Genomic DNA, 26921 nt, shown 5'->3' with positions numbered 1-26921 from the left:
GACCTGCCAGAGTGAACTATATACTAGTGAGTACCTGGTCTGCCTCCACGGGGCTAAAGTGGGACAACGTCGGGCCTCAGTAGGGGTCTGGCAGCTAAATGACCAGATGAACAACGGTACAAGGCATCAAATATATACAAAGTCCATACACTTTTAAATCTCTGGCTTTTCCAGTCAACTGGTTCACCCACAATGTAAACTACGCGGAGATGGGGGAAGCCCCTGGTGCCGCTTGACCCTAAACACACTTTACACTTTACATACCTCATAAATTAATAAATACTTCATTACATTTCATCTCCAAGACTAAAATGAAATATGCTTCATACCCGGATTAGTTGGGATTATTTGTCTATATTCTTTTTAAAAAAATCTTCATAAAGACAACACACTCCTTCCGGAACCAAACAAGTCTCTCCCATGGGGGAACCGTACACTTTGAGAATCTCAGATTAAATGTTTAATCAGTTAAAGCAGTAAAAATTATTGTTTGCTGTCCTTGTGGTTCATTCCGACACACCTCCACCAGACGATCCAACTACCCTCACGCGAGGGTAGTTGGATTATGAGAGTAGTAGAATCAACTATACCAAACTAACCGTCGGGATCCAACTTCGTGGTGTTGCACGCGTCGCAATAGTTGTTTTTCGCTGCTGCTGTAGCGTATATATTTCCTGTCATGCAATTAGTAGGTTTCTATCGAAGCATAGTGTAACATTGGCCTGGTTTCAATCAGAGGCGGACTGGGTCAAAAATTTTTACCGAGGAAAACAAATAGAATATATCGGACGTCAGAGTGTAATATTGAAAATCACACCGGCCTTTGGCCCACCGGGGTTTCCCTGGTAAATCTTATGGCCAGTCCGCCTCTGGTTCCAATACTGTTACTGTGCCAAACTTTCCTAATAGGAAGCTAGATCAAATGTACCAACGTGAAGTGCAACTACGCTCATGTACAGTGGACTACGGACTGCATGACGTTCTCGGTGCCTCCATTGATTTCTGTCACATGATCAATCATCAAGGAATAAAGCACTAGAATACTCCGCTACTTTTATTGCATCGATATTAATGCAATAAGCGCAGTGGATACCACATTAATTCATTCTTTGGTGTTATCAAGTAAAAACAGGTAATCCAATACAAAGCTCTGCTGTCATTGGTATAATTTCTTTTATTTGTTAAAAATGTAAAAATATAAATACATATATTTACTTATAGATTATCATTTGCGAGTTGAACAGTTTGTTCCAGCAGTACTATAACCATAGAGTACCTTACTACTCTGTGGTCATATCTACTACTGTGTCTGTGACTATAAACAGTGAACGTGGCAGACGGTACAGCTGTACTTGCTGTATACAATACATGGGACTTCAAAAACGTGCCAGATAAATTTTATCGTGTGTGTTATTTTGACGTATTTTAATTTCAAAAAAGGAAGCAAGGGGTTTTTAAAAACGGCATTTTTTATAATAATAATAAAAAAAAAAAAAAAAAAATAGAAAAGTTACTATATTCGAGACGGCTGCATAGCAAAATTTGTCTTTCGCCAGTGAAGGCTGCCAGTCGAAGACCGCAGTGACAACTGTTGAACTTTGTTAGGGATTAGGTGTGTTATATTAATGTTAAATTCTAACAATAACTGATCATTTTAAATTCTTAACGTACGAAAATCGGCAATGAGCGGTCACCGAACGCGAACGATCTATCCATGTAGCGCTCTCGAGTTCAAACGTGCAAGAAACGAGTTGAGATAAGACGGATTGACCGGAGTAGCACTACTTTGTACATATATATATATATATCGTGAAATTGAAGTAGATATAAATAAAATAATTGAACGTTTTTTTTATAGAGTGAAAAGAGAATATTTATAAATAAATGTTTATACTACCTATTTTCAGTATCATATAATTATTTTATATTTGGTTACCTATGTAAAATAATTTCAGTAGTTAGGGTAAATGTTTATCGCATGGATATCATTCTTGGTGATTCCTTTTTCGTTCTTTCTTGGTGATTCCTTTATACTTCTGTCTCTCTCTCTCAGGGTAACTCGGGAATTTTTTTTTTTTTTTTTTTTGGCTGGTGCAGCATAAGCCTCAGGCTTCCTTGCACCATATGACTATTGATAATAAGTATACGTCAGTGCAGTTGCATCACATTCGTAGTCAGCTACCACAGAGTAGTAACACATAACAGTAGTATGTATCTTACTTCTCTGTGCCATCTACTAAAGTAATCGTTTCGCATCGTTTTAATTATATCTCATATTGTGAATACCTTCAAAATGAGTTGCCATGGTATTGCAATACATCGAATAAGTAACGCAGTGGTGGTTTTCGAACTTTTTACAGCACCCCTAAGTAATTTATTTTATTTTGCGGCACACCTACTCAATTTTCTGCCTGTTAGATCTGATTTTCTCTCTCTCTCTCTCTCTCTCTCTCTCTATATATATATATATATATATATCTTCTCCTATCATCGGCCTATCATTTTTTTATTATTTATATAATATAAATAAAAAAAAATAATAGGATGTGGTGACAAAACTTAACATCTAAAAAAGAACGAAAATATATTAATTTAATAAACTGGATTATGGATTTGGGGCACTACTAGTTATAGCAGAAACACCCAGCAACCATAATGAAATATAGACAAATGTATTTGATCAGTGTATTGGGTAGAGGTGCTAACCTGTCGAGTGTAATTACAATAGAATAAATTGAGAATGCCTGCAAAGTAAAAGCAGATTACCTGAAATTAAATAAAATTAAGATTAACATAAAAATGGTACTTAATGCTATAGGTCTTAAATATTAACTGTCTTCAAAGGGTCGGCAGCCAGAACTGAAGGAACCACAGCAATAAGCAAGGTTTCTGTTATAATGTATATGTATGAGATGTATACATCAATATATCCGACAGCAACCAAAAAGGAAGGAATAAAAAGAATATAATTCAAAAATAAATAAATAAAAGTAAAGTGCAGAATTATGCTGAAACCCCAGGGGCTCGCACACATCTGGTGAGTATGGGCTTGGCACACCCAGGGGCCTGAGCTGGACATCATCATTCTTCTCTTTCTTGGTGATTCCTTCTACTTCTGTCAACAACTGATATTATGTTTAGCATAGGACCAGATACTGTGCCTCTTGCACTGCCTAGAGCTAGCTCTGGAGAAAATAGAGAATAATCTCTAGTATACTGACTAACCATGGACATGCAAAATTGTTGTAGCGACATTTCAGAAAAATCAGTTTTCATTTATATTTATACAGTAACTGAAGTACTGAGAGGACATTAGCATTAGTAGAGGCATACGATGCAAGAAAGCAAGCTTGTGCAGCATCAGCCAAAAAAAAAAACAACCCCTCCCATTTCATCCCTCCATTCGTTCCAAATGCCTGTCCAGCTCAGCCTTGAATTTATTTAGGCTATTAGCTTCCACAACAAACGATGGAAGCCTGTTCCACCAATCAACTACCTGCTGGCTAAAGGCAAATTTCCGCAAAACTATTCTACAATTATCTTTCCTCAATTTGAAACTGTGCCCTCTCAGATTCTTAGTCTGAGCAATACGAAGAATCCCATCAGCGTTCAGCTTGCTCAACCATTCAAGGCCTTATACACCTCAATCAGATCACCTCGCAGGTGCCTATTCTCTAGGCGCTGCAATTTGCAGAACTTAAGCCTTTCTTGGTAAGAGCACCCCTTTGTTCCCCTCACCAATCTTGTTGCCCTTCTTTGTACTCGTTCTAGCAACTCTACATCCTTCCTAAAATGAGGCCTCCAGACCTGTACACAGTACTCTAGGTGTGGCTTGACCATTGCCTTGTATAATGGGATTATCACCTCCCTGTCCCTAGCAAAGTTCCTATATATCATTGACAAGACTCCATGACTTGCCCTGGCAGCCCATCTGCACTGCTCAGTGAACTTCATATTTGGCTGCACAATTACCCCCAGGTCTTTTTCACTTCCCTGAGTGTAGTACCACCCAGTTAGTATGTTTCTCTTTGGTTATTGCTACCCATATGCAGTACTTTGCATTTGTCAATGTTAAACTCCAGTTGTCACTTCTCAGCCCATTTTCCCAACTTATCTAGATCCAGTTGGAGCAGCATACTGTAATTACTGTTGTTAAAAACCCTGCCAACCTTTGTATCATCTGCAAACTTGGACATTAAACCTGATATACCTTCATTGGTAAATATACAAAACAACAATGGGCTCAACACTGAACCCTGGGGAACTCCACTAGTAACATTTGTCCACGAAGAGCAGTGTCCATTGATTACCACTCTCTGTTGTCTCGCACTCAACCATCCCTTTATCCGTTGTAGCAGCTGACCCTTGATGCCATACCTCCCCAATTTGTACAGCAGTCTTCCATGTGCAACAGTATCAAAAGCTTTGCTGAAATCCAAGTATATGACATCAAAATTATTTTTGGCATTCAGTTCCTTTGTGACCACATCATAGTAAGCAATCAAATTACAGACCTCCCTTTCATAACCCATGCTGTGTTTTAACTATTACTGCAGTCTTGTCTAGATGATCCTGCAATACTTTAACCAGTGATTCCATTATTTTCCCCAGAACACAAGTTAAACTAACAGGTCTGTAGTTACTTGTGTCACCTTTTTGAATCACCTTTGTGAATTGGTGATACATTTGCACACCTCCAGTCCATGGGGGCCTCCCCTGAGTCCAAGGAAGCTATCATAATTATGGCTAAGGGTTTGCTTACTTCCTTTGCTGCCTCCTTTAATATAACTGGATAGATCCCGTCCACCCCAGGTGCCTTCCTTATGTTTAACTTCAACAATTTCTTCTCCACTTTGCTCTCAGTTATTACAATATCACTTGGCTCCCTGTTAGTGTTTGTTAAACTTCTGGCACTCCCCTCATTGAATAACTCATGTGGGAATGTAGATGCAAAATACTCATTCAGTTTATCAGCTACCTGAGCATGATCATCAATAGTCAACCCATTTATGTTAAGTGGTCCAATCTGATTCATCCCTTTCCTTCTAGAGTTTACATAAGTAAAGAACTCCTTGCTGTTTTTCTTTGCATCCTTTGCCAAAGATTTCTCATAATCTGCCTTCGCCTGCCTAACCTCCTTTTGTGACTTGATTACAGACTAGTTTATACCTGCTATAGGCTTCTGTGTCGCCTGATACTTTTATATGCATCCCATGCATTCTTCTCTGCCACTAGCCTCTTTAATTCATCTGACTTCCATTTAGGCCTAAACCTTGAACAGTATCTCTTATTTGGAATGAAAAGCCTAGTAGCCTTCAAAATTAAGTCCCTGAAGGCTTCTCATTTAGAATTCACTGTTCGTAACATCATCAGTTGATCCCACTGTACAGAATTTAAAAAGTGTCCTAGACCTCTGTAGTCACCTTTATGAAAGCAAAAGCCCTTCCCTTTAGCCTTGATGGTAGTTACATCTTTAAATAATTCCCATATCAATACATTGTGATCACTGTTTCCCAGTTGTTCCTTTATCTGCAGATTCTTAATGCATGAAGAATCACTACTGATGATCAGATCAAGAGTATTACTCCCTCTGGTTGCCTCTCGAACATGTTTCTGTAGAAAACAGTCATCCAATAAATCCACAAAAGTCTTGCTAGTGTGCGAGTGACCAACCGACAAGTTACAGTCAATATCTGGAAAGTTAAAATCTCCCATTATGTTTACTGGCCAACTCTATTTCTCTGCACAATTGCTCATTATACTCATCAGATTCATTAGGCCTATAACACACACCTACTCTCATTTTTACTTTTCCAGTGCTTATTTCACACCAAACAGACTCAACACTGCATTGTCCACCAACATGAATTGGATGCACTACCTTAGATTTTGTGTTTCTTAACTAACAGCATAATCCCTCCTCCCCTCGTATCCTGTCTATCCTTCCTATATATATTATACTCCCCAAATCCCAACTCTTCACTGCCTATATCTGTGTGACACCATTACTAACAGAAGCTGCTTTAACATGCAAAAGGCCATAAACAAGATGATAGTACAAAGCTTCTTTTGGGTTTTGGACCATTGCTTGGCAAGTTTTTTTTCTTTTTTCTTTTTTTTTTTTTTTCTTATGTTATTAACTGACTTCCACATGCTTGACGTATTTTTACACAGTGCAACCCATCCCCACCAAAGATGGAAGTTGACTTGTTGCTTAATGCTGTCACGGTATCATTACTCATCGTACTTAATCTTTGTATGATGTGTAATGATATAAAATATTAAAACATTCCATATTTTTCAGGAATGCTTATCAAAGGTTAGCAGACTTTGGCACCAGGTAATATACAACAGAACTCAGAACAGAATGCTCGTTAGGATAATACATGAAGAAAGCAGTTATCACCTGTATACAGCACAGCAGCTAGTATGATGAACTGGAATGGCATTCCAGCATCTATTGTGAATCCTGATTTACAGCCAATTTGCAAAAAAGGAAAAATATCTTCAACTCTTAAGGTAGGATTAAAGTTTTTTTTAATTCTTCACCTTGAATAGTCTTGCTTAATTTGGTTAAATCTGGTTTGATAAACTTGATTTGGTTAAAGAATATGTTTAGAACACTTCCACAATCCATATGATTTAACTATTCTAGCACAAAATTACAGTTGTACTTCTAATTATAGTGTTTCAATTACACATTTCGTTTTGTTCTTTAGCATCACCACTACCATTTTAGGGATTGGATATATTCATGCAGGCTATTGCTAAATAGATCAATGATGTTTTTAGCAACAGATCAAATCAATTCAACAAATCAAACATTACTTTCAGCATCTCCATTCACTTTCAAAAAACAGTATACCCATATATATCTTCAAATATGTGTACATCAATCTTATATTATCTTTTGGGCTTTCCTCATGTATTGGTGAGCTGATAAACAGCGCAGAGCACCAAATTCTTAAGGGCGTTGAATGACCATCCATTTGTTTTGAGTATTCTTATCAAGTATATTGTTTGTTAACACATGAGTTTTATTTTATTTATTTTTTACATAATGCGGCTTTGTTTTGTTCTTTAAATTTATATCTGTGATAGCTTGATGTGCTCCCAAGTTGCCACTAAAGCGAAAGCAAGAATGTAGTTTTCATCACTACATTAGTGATTAGACCAGTTAGTTTAACTTCTGTTCCGGGTAAAATAATGGAGTCACTGGTTAAAGATGCATTGCAGGATCATCTAGACAAGACTGCAGCAATAATTCAGACACAGCATGGGTTTGTTAAGGGAAAGTCTTGTCTGACAAATTTGATAGGATATTATGATGTGGTTACAAAGGAACTGGATGCAAAAAATAATTTTGATATCATATATTTGGATTTCAGGAAAGCTTTTGACACTGTTGCGCATGGAAGACTATTGTACAAATTGGAGCAGAATGGTATTAAGGGTAAGTTGCTACAATGGATAAAAGGATGGTTAAGTGGGAGAAGACAGAAGGTGGTAATCAATGGGTGCTGCTCTTTGTGGACTAATGTTATTAGTGGAGTCCCACAGGGTTCGATGTTGGGTCCACTGTTGTTTTATATATTTATCAATGATATTGATGAAGGTATATCAGGCTTAATGTCGAAGTTTGCAGATGATACAAAGGTTGGCAGGGTTGTTAATGACAGTAATGGCAGTGTGCTACTGCAACAGGATCTAGATAATTTGGGCAGATGGGCTAAGAAGTGGCAACTGAAGTTTAACCTTGACAAATGCAAAGTACTGCATGTGGGTAGAAGTAACCCCAGAGAAACGTACCAACTGTGTGGTACTACACGTAAGGTGGTGGAAAATGAAAAAGACCTGGGAGTAATTGTGCAGTCAGATATGAAGTTTTCTGAGCAATGCAGACAGGCTGCCAGGGCAGGTCATGGGGTTTTGTCAATGATATATAGGAATTTTGCTAGCAGGGAGAAGGAGGTGATTGTCTCTCTGTATAAGGCAATGGTCAGGCCACGCCTTGAGTACTCCGTACAAGTCTGGAGGCCTCATTTTAGGAAGGATGTAGATTTACTTGAGCGTGTACAGAAAAGGGCAACAAGATTGGTGAGGGGAATGAAGGGATCCTCTTACCAAGAGAGGCTTAAGTTCTGCAAATTGCAGTGGCTGGAGACTAGTCACCTGTGTGGTGATCTGAATGAAGTGTATAAGGCATTGAATGGGTTGAGCACGCTGAATTCTAATGGGATCCTTCCACTTGTTCAGATTACGAACTTAAGGGGGCATAAATTCAAATTAAGAAAAGATGTGCAGAAATTTGCCTTTAGCCAGCGGGTGGTTAATTGCTGGAACAAACTTCTATCTGTCGTTGTGGAAGTTGATAGGTTGAATAAATTTAAGGAGGAACTGGACAGGCATTTGGAGGGAATGGTGTGATATATTTTTTTTTTCTTTGGCTGATGCTGCATAAGCTCATACACTTGCTTTCTTGCATCACATGCCACTACTACTACTATACACGAGGAAAGTGATTCTTGCACTGCTTCTATTGAAACAGCAAGCAGCCCGGAAAGCAAGGTGTTCAGGATTTCAAGCCCTGCTGTGGGTCATGAAAGAAGCAAATGCCTGGGCTGCATTAGGGTAACTAAGAGTAAGAAAAGGTGCATGTATATACTTATATGTACACTAATTCCAGGAGCATAGTAAATAAATTTCATGAATTTGAAGTACTGATTAAGTCATCAAATGCAGATATTGTGGTGCTATGAGAGATGTGGTGTCACTCAGACATAAGGGATGTAGAATTTGAATATGAAGAGTACAATATGTACAGGAGGGAGTGGGGTCATGCATTGGGAAAACAAAAATGAGAACACGAGTGTATTATAGAACTGATGACAATGATGAGTATAACAAACAGTTATACAAAGAAATAGATGGGGGGGTTCAGTAAATCAGAATGTCTTATAATGAAGGATTTTAAATTTTTTGATATTGATTGGAAGCATATTAAACTAAGGCAGTGCATCAGTTGACATTAGCATTAGTAGAGGCATATGATGCAAGAAAGCAAGCTTATGCAGCATTAGCCCAAAAAAAAAAAAAAAACCGCCACTCCTATTTCACCCCTCCTTTCATTCCAAATACCTGTCCAGCTGAGCCTTAAATTTATTATTATTAGCCATATGGTGCAAGGAAGCCTGAGGCTTATGCTGCAAAAAGTGGAGTTACACACACACACACACAGAGGGGGGGGGGATATCCAGCTCAGGACCCTGGGTATGCCAAGCCCATACTCACCAGATGTGAGCCCCTGGGGTTATTTACGCTATCAACTTCCACAACATAGGATGGAAGTCTGTTCCACCAACCAACTACCTGCTGGCTAAAGGCAAATTTCCACACATCTATCCTACATCTGTCTTTCCTCAATTTGAATTTATGCCCTTTCAGGTGATTATTCTGAGCAAGAGGAAGAATCTCATCAACACTGAGCATGCTCAAACAATACAAGGCTTTATACACCTCTATCAGATCACCTCACCAGTGCCTAGTCTCCAGACACTGTAATTTGCAAAACTTAAGCCTTTCTTTGTAAGAGCAACCCTTTGTTCCATTCACTAATCTTGTGGCCCTTCTCTGTACTCGTTCCAGCAGCTCTACATCCTTCATGACTTGAAATGAGGCCTCCAGACCTGTATACAGTACTCAATGTGTGGCCTGACCATGGCCTTATACAAGGGAATAATCACCTCCTTATCCCTGCTAGAAAAATTCCTGTATATCATTGACAAGACACCATGAACTACTCTTGCAGCCTGTCTGCACTGCTCAGAAAACTTCATATCTGCCTGCACAATTACCCCCAGGTCCTTTTCATTCTCTGCCACTGTTTCCCATATATAGTACTTTACATTTGTCAATGTTAAACTTCATTTGCCACCTCTCAGCCCATCTGCTCAACCTTCCAGGTCCTGTTGCAGCAGCATACTGTCAGTAGTGTCCTTAACAACCCTGCCAACCTTTGTATTGTCTGCAAACTTGGACATTAAGCTTGATATACCATCATCAATATCATTTATAAATACAGAAAACAACAATGAACCCAACACTGAACCCTGAGGGACTCCACTAATAACATTAGTCCACAATGAGCAGTGTCCATTGATTACCACTCTGTCTTCTCCCCCTCAACCATCCCTTTATCCATAGCAGCAATTTGCCTCCAGTGCCACACTGCTCCAATTTGTGCAGCAGTCTTCCATGTGCAACAGTATCAAAAGCCTTTCTAAGATCCAAATATATAATATCAAAGTTATTCCCTGCATCCAGTTCTTTTGTGACTGCATCATAGTATCTAATCAAATTGATCAGGCAAGACTTTCCCTTAACAAAACCATGCTGTGTCTGAGCTATAACTGAAGTCTTGTCAAGTTGATCCTGCAGTGCTTCTTTAACCAGTGCTTCCATTAATTTTCCTGGAACAGAAGTTAAACTCAAGTCTATAATTACTTGTCAGCCTTTGATCCTCTTTTGTGAATTGGGGTCACATTTGCACATCTCCAGTCTATGGGTACCTCCCCTGAGTCCAAAGAAGCTTTCATAATTATGGTTCAGGGTTTGCTTACTTCCTTTGCTGCCTCCTTTAATATAACTGGATAGATCCCATCCATCCCGGTGCCTTTTTTTAGTTTATCCTGAACAATTTCTCCTGCACTTTCCTCTCAGTTATTACAAAATCATCTAGCTCACTGCCAGAGTTTACTTCACCTCTGGCATTCCCCTTTCTGAATAACTCCTCATGTGTGAATGTAGATGCAAAATACTTGTTTAGTTTGTTAGCCACCTGAGCAGGATCATCAACAGTTGAACTATCAATATCCAGTGGACCAATCTGATTCATCCCTTTCCTTCTAGAGTTTACATAGGTAAAGAACTCTTTGCTGTTTTTCTTTGCATCCTTTGCCAAGAATTTCTCATAATCTGCCTTTGCCTGCCTAATCTCCTTTGTGACTTAGATAGATATATTCAATGCATATTCAATATTATTGAAAAAAAAAAAAAAAACAGATTTGTGTGTTGATTACTATATGTATTTGCATTGGATTTTATATTGGTATTACTTGTATAACAGAATATAACTGAAATTTGACATTAATTTTCAAATCATAATGTTTAATTTAATTCACGGAAAGACTATTTAAATGCAGTTGTTATTATGATTTATTTATTGCACTGCATATATTATTACGTCTATTAAATGTGTTTTTGGGTTAGTCTGGAAGTGCTGGCAAGCAGAAATACCTGGAATATCTCACCAAGGGAACTCTACTCCCTCCACTGGAGATTGGCTTTAAGAATTCCTTCAATCTACAGTGAGATTTCAATCTAAACCTCACCAAACATATGATAAATGACAAGCTACTATGCTATCTCAGAGGATATTTAAATAGAAACAATTGATAGTTGGCAGTCGGAGTGATAAGATGTGCATCTCAGAGTTCCATTCTCATGGATTTTAAGCATGGATAAGGAGTTAAGGTAGAAATTTGCTTAATTTTAATTTCTTGTGTTTAGATTCTTAGTTTAAATAGTAGATTAATTTTTGCTGTTTCCTTAATTTCGGTTGCATTTTAAATTCTTACTATAATAATAATTGCCATGAGAATCCACTTCACATGTATCGTCAGAGCAGATTAAAGCCTTCACAGGAAATTACATAACAATACAATAAGTCAAATATAGCAGAAGCAAGAGGGGGGGAAAAACATTCTTTTGTACAGCTTATGTCTTGTATTCCATGATCAGTCCAGTAGATAATCCTAGTTTAACTGGTAATTGTGTACCAGATGCAAGGAGTGTACTAATCTTATTGATGTACTGCCAGATAAGGATAAGATGAACTAGGGTATGTCTGTTAGGAGCAAAAATTGATAATGTTACCAACAGACTGCCAGTTTTTACAGGAGTAAAGAGTGTTATTATTAATGTGAGAACTAACAACATTAATTGCATGTGAACTCACAGTTTGTCAGATAAATATAAGATTATGCTGGGGGGAAAAAACCCACAAATTAAGTCAAATTTTATATAGTTTGTCAGATAAATATAAGATTATGCTGGGGGGAAAAAACCCACAAATTAAGTCAAATTTTATATACAGTTTTTCCCAGGCACATGATTTTAAGTAGGACTTTATGGTGAAAGCATTGTGTATTAATGCCACATAATCCCACTGTATAAAGCAATTGTAAGATCACATTTGGAATATTGTGTTCAGGTATGGAGACCTCATCAGAAAAAAGACATTGAGTTTCTTGAAAGAGTCCAAAGATGGGCAACTCGAATGGTGAAATTGGCAGAAGGAAAACCGTATGAGGAAAGGCTGATTATGCGAGCTACAGGGCCTGGCAACCAGGCACCTCAGAGATGACCTGATTGAGGTCTGAGAGGGATTAGTAAAATGGATGAAGGTAGAATTCTTACTGTTATAAAGAATTTGGGAATTAGGGATCATAAATTCAAAATACAGGACTTGAGATTTAAATTAGATTGTAGGAAGGTTTCTTTTAGCCAACGAGTCGTTGATTACTGGAACAAGTTGCCCTCTCAGATAGTCATGGCTGACAGTCTGAATAAATTTAAAAGTCAACTGTATTGTTATATGTGTGAGGAGGGAAGCACATAATGTGTATTTTCTTATCTACTTTTTTTTTTTGCCAGTGCATCAAAAGCCTGTAGTTTCCTTACACTATATGGCAAATACTGTTACACATGGATTCTTTAAGACTTCTGGAAATTTTTTTTTTTTTTTTTTTTTATTTACATGGCCCGCACTTGTAGGTAGAAAGAATCTACAGTCAGTCCTCATATAACACATGTTTACACTACATGAATTTGATTATACACAATTTATAAAAAGGGGAACGATGTCACATATAACATGAACCGAATTAGCTTATGCACGATTCGGCTTTGAGTTTACAAGCAATGGCAGTTGAATGCGGCAGAATCACAACACTTTCTGCATTCTTTACTCAGTTGCTACACATGCACTGCTTTGTTTGTGTTTATCAAATGTGCCTCCTCATTTTTGTTCTTTTTATACTGTAATTGTGCTTTATTTCCTAAAAATGAGTAAAATACTTAACTGTGTGAAAAGGAAGCATATTGGTGAAGATACTGCAGGATCAGAGAGAGAAACAAAAGCAGCTAAAGTAAAGAAAGCCAACACGAGAACTATGGGGCACTTGTCAGACAAACTGGTTTGGAGCTGCAGCAGTTTCTACCAGCATTCTCGGTAAATAGACTGTGCGTGTTATCAGTAGTGGCAATAGAAGTCGAGAATGATATATTGATCAGCATGATAGATGAAGTTAGGAAACCTTATTTCCTAACTATAGGTTAGAAAATAACATAACCTAACCATTGAGAACAATTAGAAAGAATGCAGAGAAAATAAAAGCAACTTTTATAGATAATTAGATCAAGATGCAACGAATTGGAAGAGATGGAATATCTGTTATCTGTTTGGATAGAAGATCAAACAAAGAAGAGATCAGGAACAAGTTTGCTTATGATAAAAGCAAAAGAATTAGCAATATTTTATTATGTAAAAATCATAATAAAATACTTGCGTATTTTATTACGATTATTTATTCGGCGGCCACCATAACCTAGTGGTCAGGCACGCGGGTGCATAAGTACATGTGCCTTGAGTGACAGGGTTCAAGCCCATGACTGCTGAATACAGTGCTGTTTCTTGTATTCTATGTATCTTGTAAACTCCTCTGACCGTTTGGTCATCCCAGAGTATAAACAGAAAATTTATTTTATTATTGAATTTGGTAATGTTTTGGTTACAAATGTGTGTCGGCACCTAACTCTATTTTTCCCCATAAGGTCTATTATTTACATTGCACAATTTTGCATTGCACCGATGGTTGCTAGGAACACATCTACCATGTTATGTGAGGACTGATTGTATTTTGTAGAGCATACATTTAACAAACATGCTGTTAGGTCATTGAGGTGGCCTTAACCTGGCAGCAGACACACACCCTGACTAGTAACAAAAAAAGGGTGTGGGTGACCTTGACTAGCTTGATATGCTTTCATAAATATCATTAATAAATATTAGCATTAGTTGAGGCATATGATGCAAGAAAGCAAGCTAATGTCATCAGCCAAAAAAAAAAAAAAAATTTCACCCATCCAGTCACACTCCAAATGTTTGTCTAGTTGAGCCTTAAATTTATTTAAGCTATCAACTTCCACAACAACAGATGGAAGTCTGTTCCAGCAATCAACTACCTGCTGGTTAAAGACAAACTGCCGCACATCTATTCTATAGCTGTCTTTCCTCAATTTGAATCTATGCTCCCTCAGGTTCTTAATCTGAGCAAGTGGAAAAATCCCATCAGCATCGAGCCTGCTCAAACAATTCAAGGCCTTGTACACCTCAGTGAGATCACCTTGCATGTGCCTTGTCTCCAAATGCTGTAATTTGCAGAATTTAAGCCTTTCTTGGTAAGAGTACCCCTTTGTTCCCCCTCACTAATCTTGTTGCCCTTCTCTGTACTTCCTTCTCCATACTAATCTTGTTGCCCAGCAGCTCTACATTCTTCCTAAAATGAGGCCTCCAAACCTGTGTGCAGTACTCAAGGTGTGGCCTGACCATTGCCTTATACAAGGGGATAATCAACTCATTATCCCTACTAGCAAAATTCCTATATATCATTGACAAGTCTGTATGACCTGCTCTGGCAGCCCATCTGCACTGCTCAGACAACTTCATATCTCACTGTACAATTATCCCCAGGTCTTTTTTCATTCTTCACTTCCCTGAGTGTAGTACCACACAGTTGGTGTTTCTCTTGGGTTACTGCTACCCATATACAGTACTTTGCATATGGGTAGGGGTTTGATGCTACAAAGACTTGTACACTGAGAAAAATAAGAGACAACTTCACCAGACTTTATTATTGAAATCCACTTTGTGAATTGGGAATATATTTGCACAAATCTCCAGTCCATGGAGACCTCCTCTGAATTTAAACATGCTCCCATCAATGTTAAACTTCAGTTGCCACTTCTCAGCCCATCTGCCTAACTTTTCTAAATGCTGTTGCAGTAGCATACAGTCTTTACTGTCATTAACAACCCTGCCAACCTTTGTATCATCTGCAAACTTGGACATTAAGCCTGATATACCTTCACCGATATCATTGATAAATATACAAAACAATGGGCCCAGCACCGAACCATGGATGCCTCCACTAATAACATTAGTCCACGTAGAGCAGTGTCCATTTATTACCACTCTCTGCCATCTCCCACTCAACCATCCCTTTATCCATTTCAGCAACTTATCCTTAATGCCATACCACTTCAATTTGTACAGCAGTCTTCCATGTGCAACAGTATCAAAAGCTTTCCTGAAATACAAGTACAGCAATACCTCACTTAGCATGGCTTCAAACAGCATGGGTTTCACTATAACATGGTTTTCAATTAAGTTTAAGTCAAAAATTATACCTATTAAAATTCATTCAATAGCCTAGGCACGTATACTGCATTGTTGTAGCCTAGGAATGTGTATGTATATACTGCAGTGCCAACTCTATTGTCTCACATGCACATGTGCCAGTAGCTCCCCTCAGGTATTCACCGGCAATGTGCAACAGTATTCAGTATTCTTAATTCCGTCCTGACAAGACGACATGATAGCTTTTTAAACTTCGTTTTATAATTTATTTTTTACCCCTTTAAATACAATCGAAAGTATATTTGAATCTTGGCTAGAAATCACCGCCAGCAACATGCATTCTGTTTTCTAGCATGTTTTGCCCTATTTGGCAAATTATTTCACTGGTTTCGAATCACGAATTCAGGCCATTGCCAAAGACATTGTGATGATAGAAAAGACTTGATTTGAAACTTTTTAACACTGCCAATGTACATGACTGCATTGGCTCACATGCAAATGACTTAGATGATGCAATTCTCCCTGGAATTGACGAGCAAACTGCATATGAAGAAGAGGAAAACAATTCTGAAGTGGATAACACTGAAGTGGCACCAAAAGAATTTTCAACAGAAGAATTGGAGAGGTTTTTTTTGGTGAGGTTTGACCTGGCCTGCAAGGCGATTTATGAATGAAGATCTGGACGTTGAATGTAGCATCAAGACCTGGCAAATTTTGCAAGAAGGGTTTTGATGCTACAAAGACTTGTACACTGAGAAAAAGAAGAGACTACTTCACCAGACTTTATTATTGAAATTCACTTTGTGAATTGGGAATATATTTGCACAAATCTCCAGTCCATGGAGACCTCCCCTGAATTTAAACATGCTCCCATAATTATGGCTAAGGGTTTGCTTACTTCCCTCACTGACTCCTTCAATATAACTGAATAGATTCCCTCCACCCCAGGTGCCTTTTTTATGTTTAACTTCAACAGTTTCTCCTCCACTTTTCTCTCCATTATTGCGAAATCATTTAGCTCCCTGTTAGAGTGTAGTATACTTCTGTCCTCCCCTTCCTTACAGAATTCCTCATATGTGAATGTAGATGCAAAATACTTATTCAGTTTGTAAGCTATCTGAGCAGGATCATCAACAGTCAAACCATCAATATCAAGTGGACCAATCTGATTCATCCCCTTCCTTCTAGAGTTTACATAAGTAAAGAAGTCTTTGTTGATTTTCTTTGCATCCTTTGCCAAGGATTTCTCGTAGTCAGCCTTTGCTATACTAACCTCCTTTGTGACTTGATTACAGACTAGCTTATATCTATGAGGGCTGATGACCCTCCTATGTGTGTGTCCTGTGGCACAATTTTAACGATCAGACACCTTTTAATTGACTGTCCAGATTTTAGCAGCACTCGTTTTACCGCTTTTAATCATCTGACTGAGCCTTATACACTCAGTCAGATTTTATCTGGCAATGACAACGTGTCTGCTGTTTTTAGCTATTTCAAATCAATAAAAGTTTTTAATTGTATTTAAAATTTACGTTATTGTTACGTATTTATTGGTTTATTTTTTATATCTTTGTTATTATACATGGTGGCCTAACTACTCAGGTCACTGAATTTTTAACTTTTTACATATGACCGGTATTTGGCGCATTATAGCCTCAGTTGCTGATGCGCCAATAAAACCCAAACCAAACCAAACCAAACCAAGCTTATATCTACCATAATCTTCTGTGTCACCTGATAATTTAATGCATCCCATTCATTTTTCTTCTCTGCCATGAGCCTCAGTTCATCTGACATCCATTTAGGCCTAAACCTTGAATAGTATTTCTTAGTTGGAAAGCCTAGTAGCCTCCAAAATTAAGTCCCTGAAGGCTTCCCATTTAGATTTCACTGTTGGTAACATCATCAGTTGATCCCACTGTACAGAATTTAAAAACTGTGTGAGACCTCTGTAGTCACCTTTACAAAAGCAAAAGCCCTTCCCATTAGCCTTGATGGTAGTTACATCTTTAAGTAAATCCCACATCAGTACACTCTGATCACTATCACCTGGTGGTTTCTTTATCTGCAGATTTTTAATGCATGAATAATCACTGCTGATAATCAGATCAAGAGTATTATTCTCTCTGGTTGCCCCTCAAGCATGTTGCTGTAGAAAACAATCCTCCAATAAATCCACAAAAGTCTCTTGCTGGCGTGGGAGTGACCAATTGAAGTTCCAGTCAATATCTGGAAAGTAAAATCCCCCATTACATTAAAAAGTTTTTGAGGTACATAATGATCTGCTTGTTAACATTAAGTGTGCCAGATGTTTTACAGGAATGTTCTCTAAATGTTCTACAGTTATGGAACAAAAGTGGCAGTCATTGATGATATGATCCCAAGGTTCTTTTCACATGGGAATGGCAAATGTCATGACTTTCTTTTAATCATATTTCCACAATCACAAGTCCTCCACACACACATGTACATCATACCTTAATTGGGGAAGGAGCCTTTTATCTTGATCACGTAATTTAATTTAAAAAAATATGGAATATATTTTTTCACAAATGATGTTTTAATCTGTTTTTTTTTTTTTTTTTTTTTGGCCACAGTATGGTTTGCACATAGGGAACAAAACATATTTGGATTAATCATGTCTGAGCACATCTGTGCTTGTCAGTCACAAAGGAAGTAGCATATATATTACATATACATGCAATGTGTATCTAAGAAAACAATTTTTTTTTGTAAAAAAAGCTGTGTGTGATAGGTAAAAAGGGTTTGTATTTTTTGAATTAGCAGTGAAAGTGCACTCAGAAATACCATATATTGTGGGAGCAAGAATCTATGCCAGTTAGTGTAATAAATTAATAACATAAAAAAAATTATAAAATAAAAGCATTTTTATTATTTTAAGTTTGATTGATTTTTTTTTGTCAGTTATTAAAAATGAATTTAATTACTTAAATGTAATATTAAAGTTTCATCTAGCCCCCACCCCCCAAAGAAATGCATCCTGGATACTGCAGACCTAATCCCCCTACCTATAGGGTCTGGAAAGCCCTTAATTTTAATTTATTCACTCGACCTCTGCTGCCTGTCTATCTAATAGAGGCCATGTAGTATCTTAAACTGTCATAGTCATCCCCTTTCTAAAATTAAAACCCATACTTTTAACAACTGCAACCTCTCCATTAATTTTTTTCATAAATGGTTACTTTAAACCTTATGATTTCATCTGGTTCCAAGGTAATAATTAGATGTAGCATGTTCTTACTCCTAGTATTTATATAGATAATGATCAACTAGGTCATTTAAAAATTTTTGTTCTCATCAGTTAGATTCCTCCCACTTGCTCCAGTCAGTAAGGGACAAATTGAAATCATCCATAAGAAGACATTTGCACTTGCCTGTCCATTCTGCCTACATGTAGAGGCTCTCATTGTACTCTTTACAATTTTCTGGTCTACCCTGCTTTTTTTGTTTACATCCAGCTAGGGCTTGGTTAAGAGACTAATGGACCCCATGCACATTAAGGCACATTACTGTCAAGGAAGTATCAGAAAATTAAGCATTTAAGTTATTATTCCATTCTACTTTTAACACAACATCAAATTATAAAATATTTGAAAAAATAATACTTTTTTCTTGTTAAAATCTTCCTTGGTTAGCACAGTGTTACAGTCACCATCCTGTCACATTAGGTCATTTCCCGATGGTCATTACCTTGTGGAAATGATCGGGGTTTGAATCCTGTAGACACAGGAGAGATTTTTGTTTGTCTTTTATGCCGTGACTGAGTTAGTTGACTTGGACAAGATTCAAATGGCTTCATCTCATAGAAACTCTGGTTTTAGTCTTTGATCTTCCTTTTTCCAGCAAAGAGGAAAATCAATCAAAGATTATGTTGACACTTCATGACCTTAGTTGCTTGATGCTTAATACACAAATACCACTAAACAGTCTATTTAATTACTTCTTTTTTTTTTTTTTTTTTGCTCTATAGTTAGAATCCTTCTGAACTGCACAGGTTATGAAAAATTTTTTTATTATTGTTTTATTTTATTTATTTTTTTTGCAATTTTGCTGTTATATTATACAGGTTGATTCAAATTTTGCATATCACAGATTTTTTTTCATATCTGCATTGTGTTCCTGTTAAAAAAAAAAAAAAAAAAAGGAATCAAAATGTCCTTAGTTTTTTAAAATGCCCATATCTTTAAGAAAACACAGTAATGTTTCATAATATCACTTCCCAAATTGGAGAAGTAGATGCAAAACTATATAATTAAACTGGAATACAGTAAATAAAGTAAAATACAACAAAGAAAACACAACAAATGATGTAAGAAAGCAAGCTTAACAGTATTGGCCAAATAAAAAAAAAAAAAAACCTTCCAGCAGATTGTTCCAAAATTATTTTTCCAAAAAAAATTATTCCCTAGTTGATTGTTCAAACTAAAGGCAAACTTTGGTATATTTGTCCTGCAACCATCCTTCCTTAGTTTGAATTTATACCCCGTCGTGTCTGTAGTGTGAGCAAGGATAAGAATGCCATCAGCATTGAGCTTCTCAATCAATTCAGATCGCCTTGCAGATGCCTTTTCTCCAGCCACTGCGGTTTTCAAAATTGAAGCCTTTCTGGGTAAGACCACCCATTTTTTCCCCACACCAATCTTGTTGCTCTTCTCTGCACCTGTTGCACCAGATCCACATCCTTCCTAAAATGCCTCTAGACCTGTATGCAATACTCAAGATGGAGCCTAACCAGTGCCTTAAACAATGAGATAATCACCTCCTTATCCCTGCTAGAAAAATTCCTGTATATCATTGACAAGACACCATGTGCTACACTTGCAGACCATCTGCACTGCTCAAAAAACTTCATATCTGCCTGCACAATTACCCCAGGTCCTTTTTGTTCTCTACCACTTTCAGTGTAGTACCACAGAGTTGATATGTTACTGTGGGGTTACTGCTTCCCATATGTAGTACTTTATATTTGTCAATGTTAAACTTCATTTTCCACCTCTCAGCCCATCTGCTCAACTTTTCTAGATCCTGTTGCAGCAGCAGCAGCATACTGTCATTAGTGTCCTTAGCAACCCTGCCAACCTTTGTATTGTCTGCAAACTTGGACATTAAGCTTGATATAACATCATCAATATCATTTATAAATACAGAAAACAACAGTGGACCCAACACTGAACCCTGAGAGACTCCACTAATAAGATTAGTCCACGATGAGCAGTGTCCATTGATTACCACTCTGTCTTCTCTCATTCAACCATCCCTTTATCTATAGCAGCAATTTAGCTCCAGTGCCACACTGCTCCAATTTGTTCAGCAGCCTTCCATGTGCAACAGTATCAAAAGCCTTTCTAAGATCCAAATATATGATATCAAAGTATTCCTGCATCCAGTTCCTTTGTCACCACATCATTAGTATCCAATCAAATTGGTCAGGCATGACTTTCCCTTAACAAAACCATGCTGTGTCCGAGCTATAACTGAAGACTTGTCTAGATGATCCTGCAGTGCTTCTTTAATCAGTGCCTCCATTAATTTCCCTGGAACAGAAGTTAAACTCAAGTCTATAATTACTTGTGTCAGCCTTTGATCCTCCTTTGTGAATTGGAGTCACATTTGCACATCTCCAGTCTATGGGTACCTCCCCTGAGTCCAAAGAAGCTCTCATAATTATGGCTAGGGGTTTGCTTACTTCCTTTGCTGCCTCCTTTAATATAACTGGATAGATCCCATCCACCACGGGTGCCTTTTTTATGTTTATCCTCAACAATTTCTCCTCCACTTTCCTCTCAGTTATTACAAAATCATCTGGCTCACTGCCAGAGTTTACTTCACCTCTGGCATTCCCCTTCCTGAATAACTCCTCAAGTGTGAATGTAGATGCAAAATACTTGTTTAGTTTGTTAGTTTGTTAGAAAGGGTGCAAGAATGTTTGCTGATGCTATTGAGGCAGTGTTAGGTGGGTCGGAAAACTGCTAGATTGGGGGGATACAAGGACTAATGGATTAACAGTAGCCACCAGCAGAGGTGAAAGTGATTCTTATACTGCTTCTATCGGAATGAGCAGTAGCCTGGAAAATAAAATGCAGGATATTTCAGAGACTGCTGGGAATCATTGGGGTACAAGTAAACACATGGGTTGTGTTAGGGTAGCTAAGAAAAAGAACAGGTGCATGTATACTTGCATGTACACCAATGCTAGGAGTTTGGTAAATAAATTTGATGAATTTGAGGTATTGCTCAAAGCATCAAAGGTTGATATTGTTGGGATATCAGACACGTGGTGTCACACAGATATGAGTAATGCAGAACTGGAATTTGGGGAGTACAACGTCTACACACGGGATAGGAAGGGAGGTGCGGTTATGCTATTAGTTAAGAAACACATAAAATCCAAGGAAGTGAAGCCAGTCGACATCGCTGTTCAGTGCAGTGTCGAGTCAGTTTGGTGTGACATAAGCATTGGGAGATCAAAATTGAGAGTAGGAGTGTGCTATAGGCCTAATGACTCTGATGAGTATAATAAGAAACTGTACAGGGAAATAGAGTGGGCCAGTAAATCAGAGTCTTATAATGGGGGATTTTAATTTCCCAGATATTGACTGGAATTTGTGGGTTGGTCACTCACACACTAGCAAGGCTTTTGTGGATTTATTCGATGATTGTTTTCTAAATCAGCATGTTCGGGAGGCAACTAGAGGGAGCAATACTCTTGATTTATCAGTAGTGATTCTTCTTGCATTAATAATCTGCAGATACAGGAACCACTAGGTGGCAGTGATCATTGTGCTGAAGTGGGATTTGCTCAAAGAGGTAACTACCATCAGGGGTAAAAGGAAGGGTTATTGCTTTCGTAAAGGCGACTACGATGGTCTGAGATAGTATTTAAATTCTATACAGTGGGACCAACTGATGATGTTACCAACAGAAAACTCAAAATGGGAAACATTCAAAGAACTTACCTTGGAAGCTACTAGGCTTTACATACCAACTAAGAAATATTGTTCAAGGTTCAGGCCTAAATGGATGTCAGATGAAGTAATCATCTGTCAGATGTCAGATGAGACATTTGGCAGAGAAAAAAAATGCATGGGATACATATAAATTAACACGTGACACAAAAGCCTATGATAGATATAAGTTGATCTGTAGCCAAGTTACAAAGGAGGTTAGGCATGGGAAGGCAGATTACGAGAAATCTTTGGCAAGAGATGCAAAGAAAAACAGCAAGGACTTCTTTACTTATGTAAACTCTAGAAGGAATGGGATGAATCAGATTGGTCCACTTGATATCGATGGTTCAACTGTTCATGATCCTGCTCAGGTAGCTAACTAAATCAATATTTTGTATCTACATTCACACATGAGGAGTTATTCAGGAAGGGGAATGCCATAGATGAAGTAAACACTGGCAGTGAGCTAGATGATCTTGTAATAATTGATAGTCAAGTGGAGGAGAAATTGGTGAAGACAAATACAAGAAAGGCACCTGGGGTGGATGGGATCTATCCAGTTGTATTAAAGGAGGCGGCAAAGGAAGTAAGCAGTCCATTAGCCATAATTATGAGAGCTTCCTTGGACTCAGGGGAGGCACCCACAGACTGGAGATGTGCAAATGTAACCCCAATTCACAAAGGAGGATCAAAGGCTGACACAAGTAATTATAGAACTGTGAGTTGAACTTCTGTTCCAGGAAAATTAATGGAGGCACTGGTTAAAGAAGCACTGCAGGATCATCTTGACAAGAATTGAGTTATAGCTCAGACACAGCATGGTTTTGTTAAGGGAAGGTCTTTCCTGACCAATTTGATTGGATACTATGATGTAGTCACAAAAGAATTGGATGCAGGGAATAACTTTGATATTATATATTTGTATCTTAGAAAGGCTTTTGATACTGTTGCACATGGAAGACTGCTGCACAAATTGGAGCAGTGTGGCATTGGTGGCAAATTGTTGCTATGGATAAAGGGATGGTTGAGTGGCAGAAGACAGTGGTAATCAATGGACACTGCTCATCGTGGACTAATGTTATTAGTGGAGTCCCTTGGGGTTCAGTGTTGGGTCCATTGTTGTTTTCTGTATTTATAAATAATATTGATGATGGTATATCAAGCTTAATGTCCAAGTTTGCAGACGATACAAAGGTTGGCAGGGTTGTTAAGGACACTACTGACGCTATGCTGCTGCAACAGGATCTGGAAAGGTTGGGCTGAGAGGTGGCAAATGAAGTTTAACATTGACAAATGTAAAGTACTACATATGGGAAACTGCAACCCCAGAGCAACATATCAACTCTGTGGTACTACACTGACACTGGTAGAGAATGAAAAGGACCTGGGGATAATTGTGCAGGCGGATATGAAGTTCTCTGAGCAATGCAGACAGGCTGCAAGAGTAGCTCATGGTGTCTTATCAATGATATACAGGAATTTTTCTAGCAGGTATAAGGAGGTGATTATTCCTTTGTATAAGGCAATGGTCAGGCCGCACCTCGAGTACTGTATACAGGTGTGGAGGCCTCATTTCAAGAAGGAAGTAGAGCTGCTGGAACGAGTACAGAGAAGGGCAACAAGGTCCTGTAAACGGAACACAGGGTTGCTCTTACGAAGAAAGGCTTAAGTTTTGCAAATTACCGAGTCTGGAGACTAGGCACCGGCGAGGTGATCTGATAGAGGTGTACAAAGCCTTGAATGGCTTGAGCATGCTCAATGCTGATGGGATACTGCCTCTTGCTCAGAATAATCACCTGAGAGGACATAAATTCAAATTGAGGAAAGACAGATGTAGTATAGATGTGCGGAAATTTACCTTTAGCCAGCGGGTAGTTGGTTGGTGGAACAGACTTCCATCCCTTGTTGTGGAAGTTGATAGCCTAAATAAATTTCAAGCTCAGCTGGACAGGTGTTTGAATGAACGGAGGGGTGAAGTGGAAGGTTTTTTTTTTTTTTTTGCTGATGCCGCATAAGCTTGCTTTCTTGCATCATATGCCTCTACTAATGCTAATGTCTTATTAGTTCATCTGACATCCATTTAGGCCTAAACCTTGAACAATTTTTCTTAGTTAGTATGTAAAGCCTAGTAGCTTCCAAGATAAATTCTTTGAATGCTTACCATTTTGAATTTGCTGTTGGTAACATCATCAGTTGGTCCTACTGTATAGAATTTAAATACTGTCTCAGACCGCCGTAGTTGCCTTTACGAAAGCAAAATCCCTTCCCTTTACCCATGATGGTAGTTACCTTTTTGAGTAAATCCCACTTCAGCACACTGTGATCACTGCCACCTAGTGGTTCCTTTATCTGCAGATTCTTAATGCATGAAGAATCACTACTGATAATCAGATCAAGAGTATTACTCCCTCTAGTTGCCTCCCGAACTTGCTGATGTAGAAAACAATCGTCCAAAAATCCACAAAAGCCATGCTATTGTGTGAGTGACCAACCCACAAATTCTAGTCTATATCTGGGAAATTAAAATCCCGCATTATAAGACTCTCTGATTTACTGGCCCACTCTATTTCCCTGTACAGTTTCTTATTACTCATCAGAGTCATTAGGCCTATAAGACACTTCTACTCTCAATTTTCATCTCCCAATTCTTATGTCACGCCAAACTGACTCGACACTGCACTTTCCAGCGATGTCGTCTGGCTTCACTTCCTTGGATTTTATGTGTTTCTTAACTAATAGTATAACCCCTCCTCCCTTCCTATCTTGTCTATCCTTCCTGTACACGTTGTACTCCCTAAATTCCAGTTCTGCATTCCTTATATCTGTGTGACACCACATCTCTGATTTCCCAACAATATCTGCATTTGATGTTTTGAGCAATACTTCAAATTCATTAAATTTATTTACCAAACTCCTAGCATTGGTGTATACACAAGTATACATGCACCTGTTCCTATTCTTAGCTACCCTAACACAACCCATGTGTTTTCTTGTATCACAATGACTCCTAGCAGTCTCTCAAATACCCTGCATCTTGTTTTCTAGGCTGCTGCTCATTCCAATAGAAACAGTGGGAGAATCACTTTCACCTCTGCCAGTGGCTACCGTTAATTTATTAGTCCTTGTATCTCCCCAAGCTAGCCGTTTTCCGACCCACCTAACACTGCCTCGATAGCATCAGCAAATATTCTTGCACGGATATGTAACTGTATCCCATCCCTGTAGAAGCAGTTTCTCCTGTTAGGTTACTTGGGAAGTGGGCTTAAGAGAATTGCATAGGCTAATGTATGAGGAAGAGGGATTGGCCAGAAGACGTTAAGACCACAGTAATGATACCAGTAGGAAAGAATAGCCATGCAGTGAAATATAAAGATTTTAGAGCTAGAAGTTTCATATCACATGTGGCAATGATAATACAAAGAATATTAAGTAAAAGAAAGACTAAATGCAACTGGGCATAATATTTTTAAGAGTTATAATTATCCATGTACACCATAGACAACTAACTCTTAAAGGAAAAATTATGATGGTAGTGTAAAGGGCATCATTTCAACTGTATCTCATTGTGCTCATCTTAAAACTTAAAAATATTATGCTCAGTTGCATTTAGTCTTACTTGAACATTATCCAGCACACCTTTTGGCATCTCTCATATTGTGGAATTATCTATGAGGCAGGGCAATACATGGTACCTGTATTGTTGTGAAGGATGAGTGCAATATGAGATACAGTTGAAATTATGTCCTTTACACTCCTTTGTAGATTTTCCTTTAAGAATTGTCTATGGTGTTTTTACCCCAATATTATATAGATAATTATAACTCTTAAAAATATTATGCCCAGTTGCATTTAGTCTTACTTAATGGAACTGGTCATAATATTCACGTACACCTTTTGACATCTCTCATATTGTGGGATTCTTCACAACTGGGTTGTCATGTTTGCTATACCAGCTATACCAGGGCAGGCCCCTGCCCTGGTATAGCAAACATGATGAAAGGCCAACAAGCCTTGAAATGGTCACCAGGGGAGCCTGATATTCACGAAGTTTCCGAGAATAGGTAACAACAGTCTTCTCTACTGGGGAAGTGTTGCCTATTCGAGGAATTTATGAGTTTGAGTGGTGTGAGTTGAAGAAGTTACTGTCCCTTTCGTTCTTCTACTCAGTTTCTTTGCTTCTTCCACTCCTACTATAACTTTCCCTCTACTTTTTGCTCTTCTAAGTCTAATAGGGACAAGTGGATAGTAGAGTTATTATCCCACACATATACAAACAAGCCTTGAAACAGCGCCGTCTGGGTGGTGGTGCCCACTGAGAATAAGTAACAATAGTCTTCTCTATTAGTGAAGCGTTACTTATTCGAGGTAGTGCAATGCATGGTAACTTGTTGTGAAGGATGAGCACAATATGAGATATAGTTTAAATGATGCCCTTTACACTACTATCGTAATTTTTCCTTTAAGAGTTGTCTATT

The 26921-nt window shown here is 38.1% G+C and overlaps 1 protein-coding gene across 1 annotated transcript in view; it reads left to right on the top strand.

Moving 5' to 3' along the window:
* The first annotated feature begins 6307 nt into the window (after nt 1-6307).
* LOC150080914 (F-box/LRR-repeat protein 8-like) overlaps nt 6308-26921 on the top strand; it is a 33706-nt gene continuing 13092 nt past the window's right edge. Inside the window, exon 1 of the mRNA XM_090380853.1 lies at nt 6308-6519. Coding sequence (XP_090236979.1) covers nt 6430-6519 — 90 coding nt within the window. The 5' untranslated portion in view covers nt 6308-6429. The remainder of the gene's footprint in view (nt 6520-26921) is intronic.

The sequence above is a fragment of the Mastigoproctus giganteus genome, chromosome 9 (genome assembly GCF_048544385.1).
Source record: "Mastigoproctus giganteus isolate SK-2022 chromosome 9, ASM4854438v1, whole genome shotgun sequence".
Classification (NCBI taxonomy): Eukaryota; Metazoa; Arthropoda; class Arachnida; order Uropygi; family Thelyphonidae; genus Mastigoproctus; species Mastigoproctus giganteus.
This window is presented reverse-complemented; position numbering and strand designations above follow the sequence as displayed.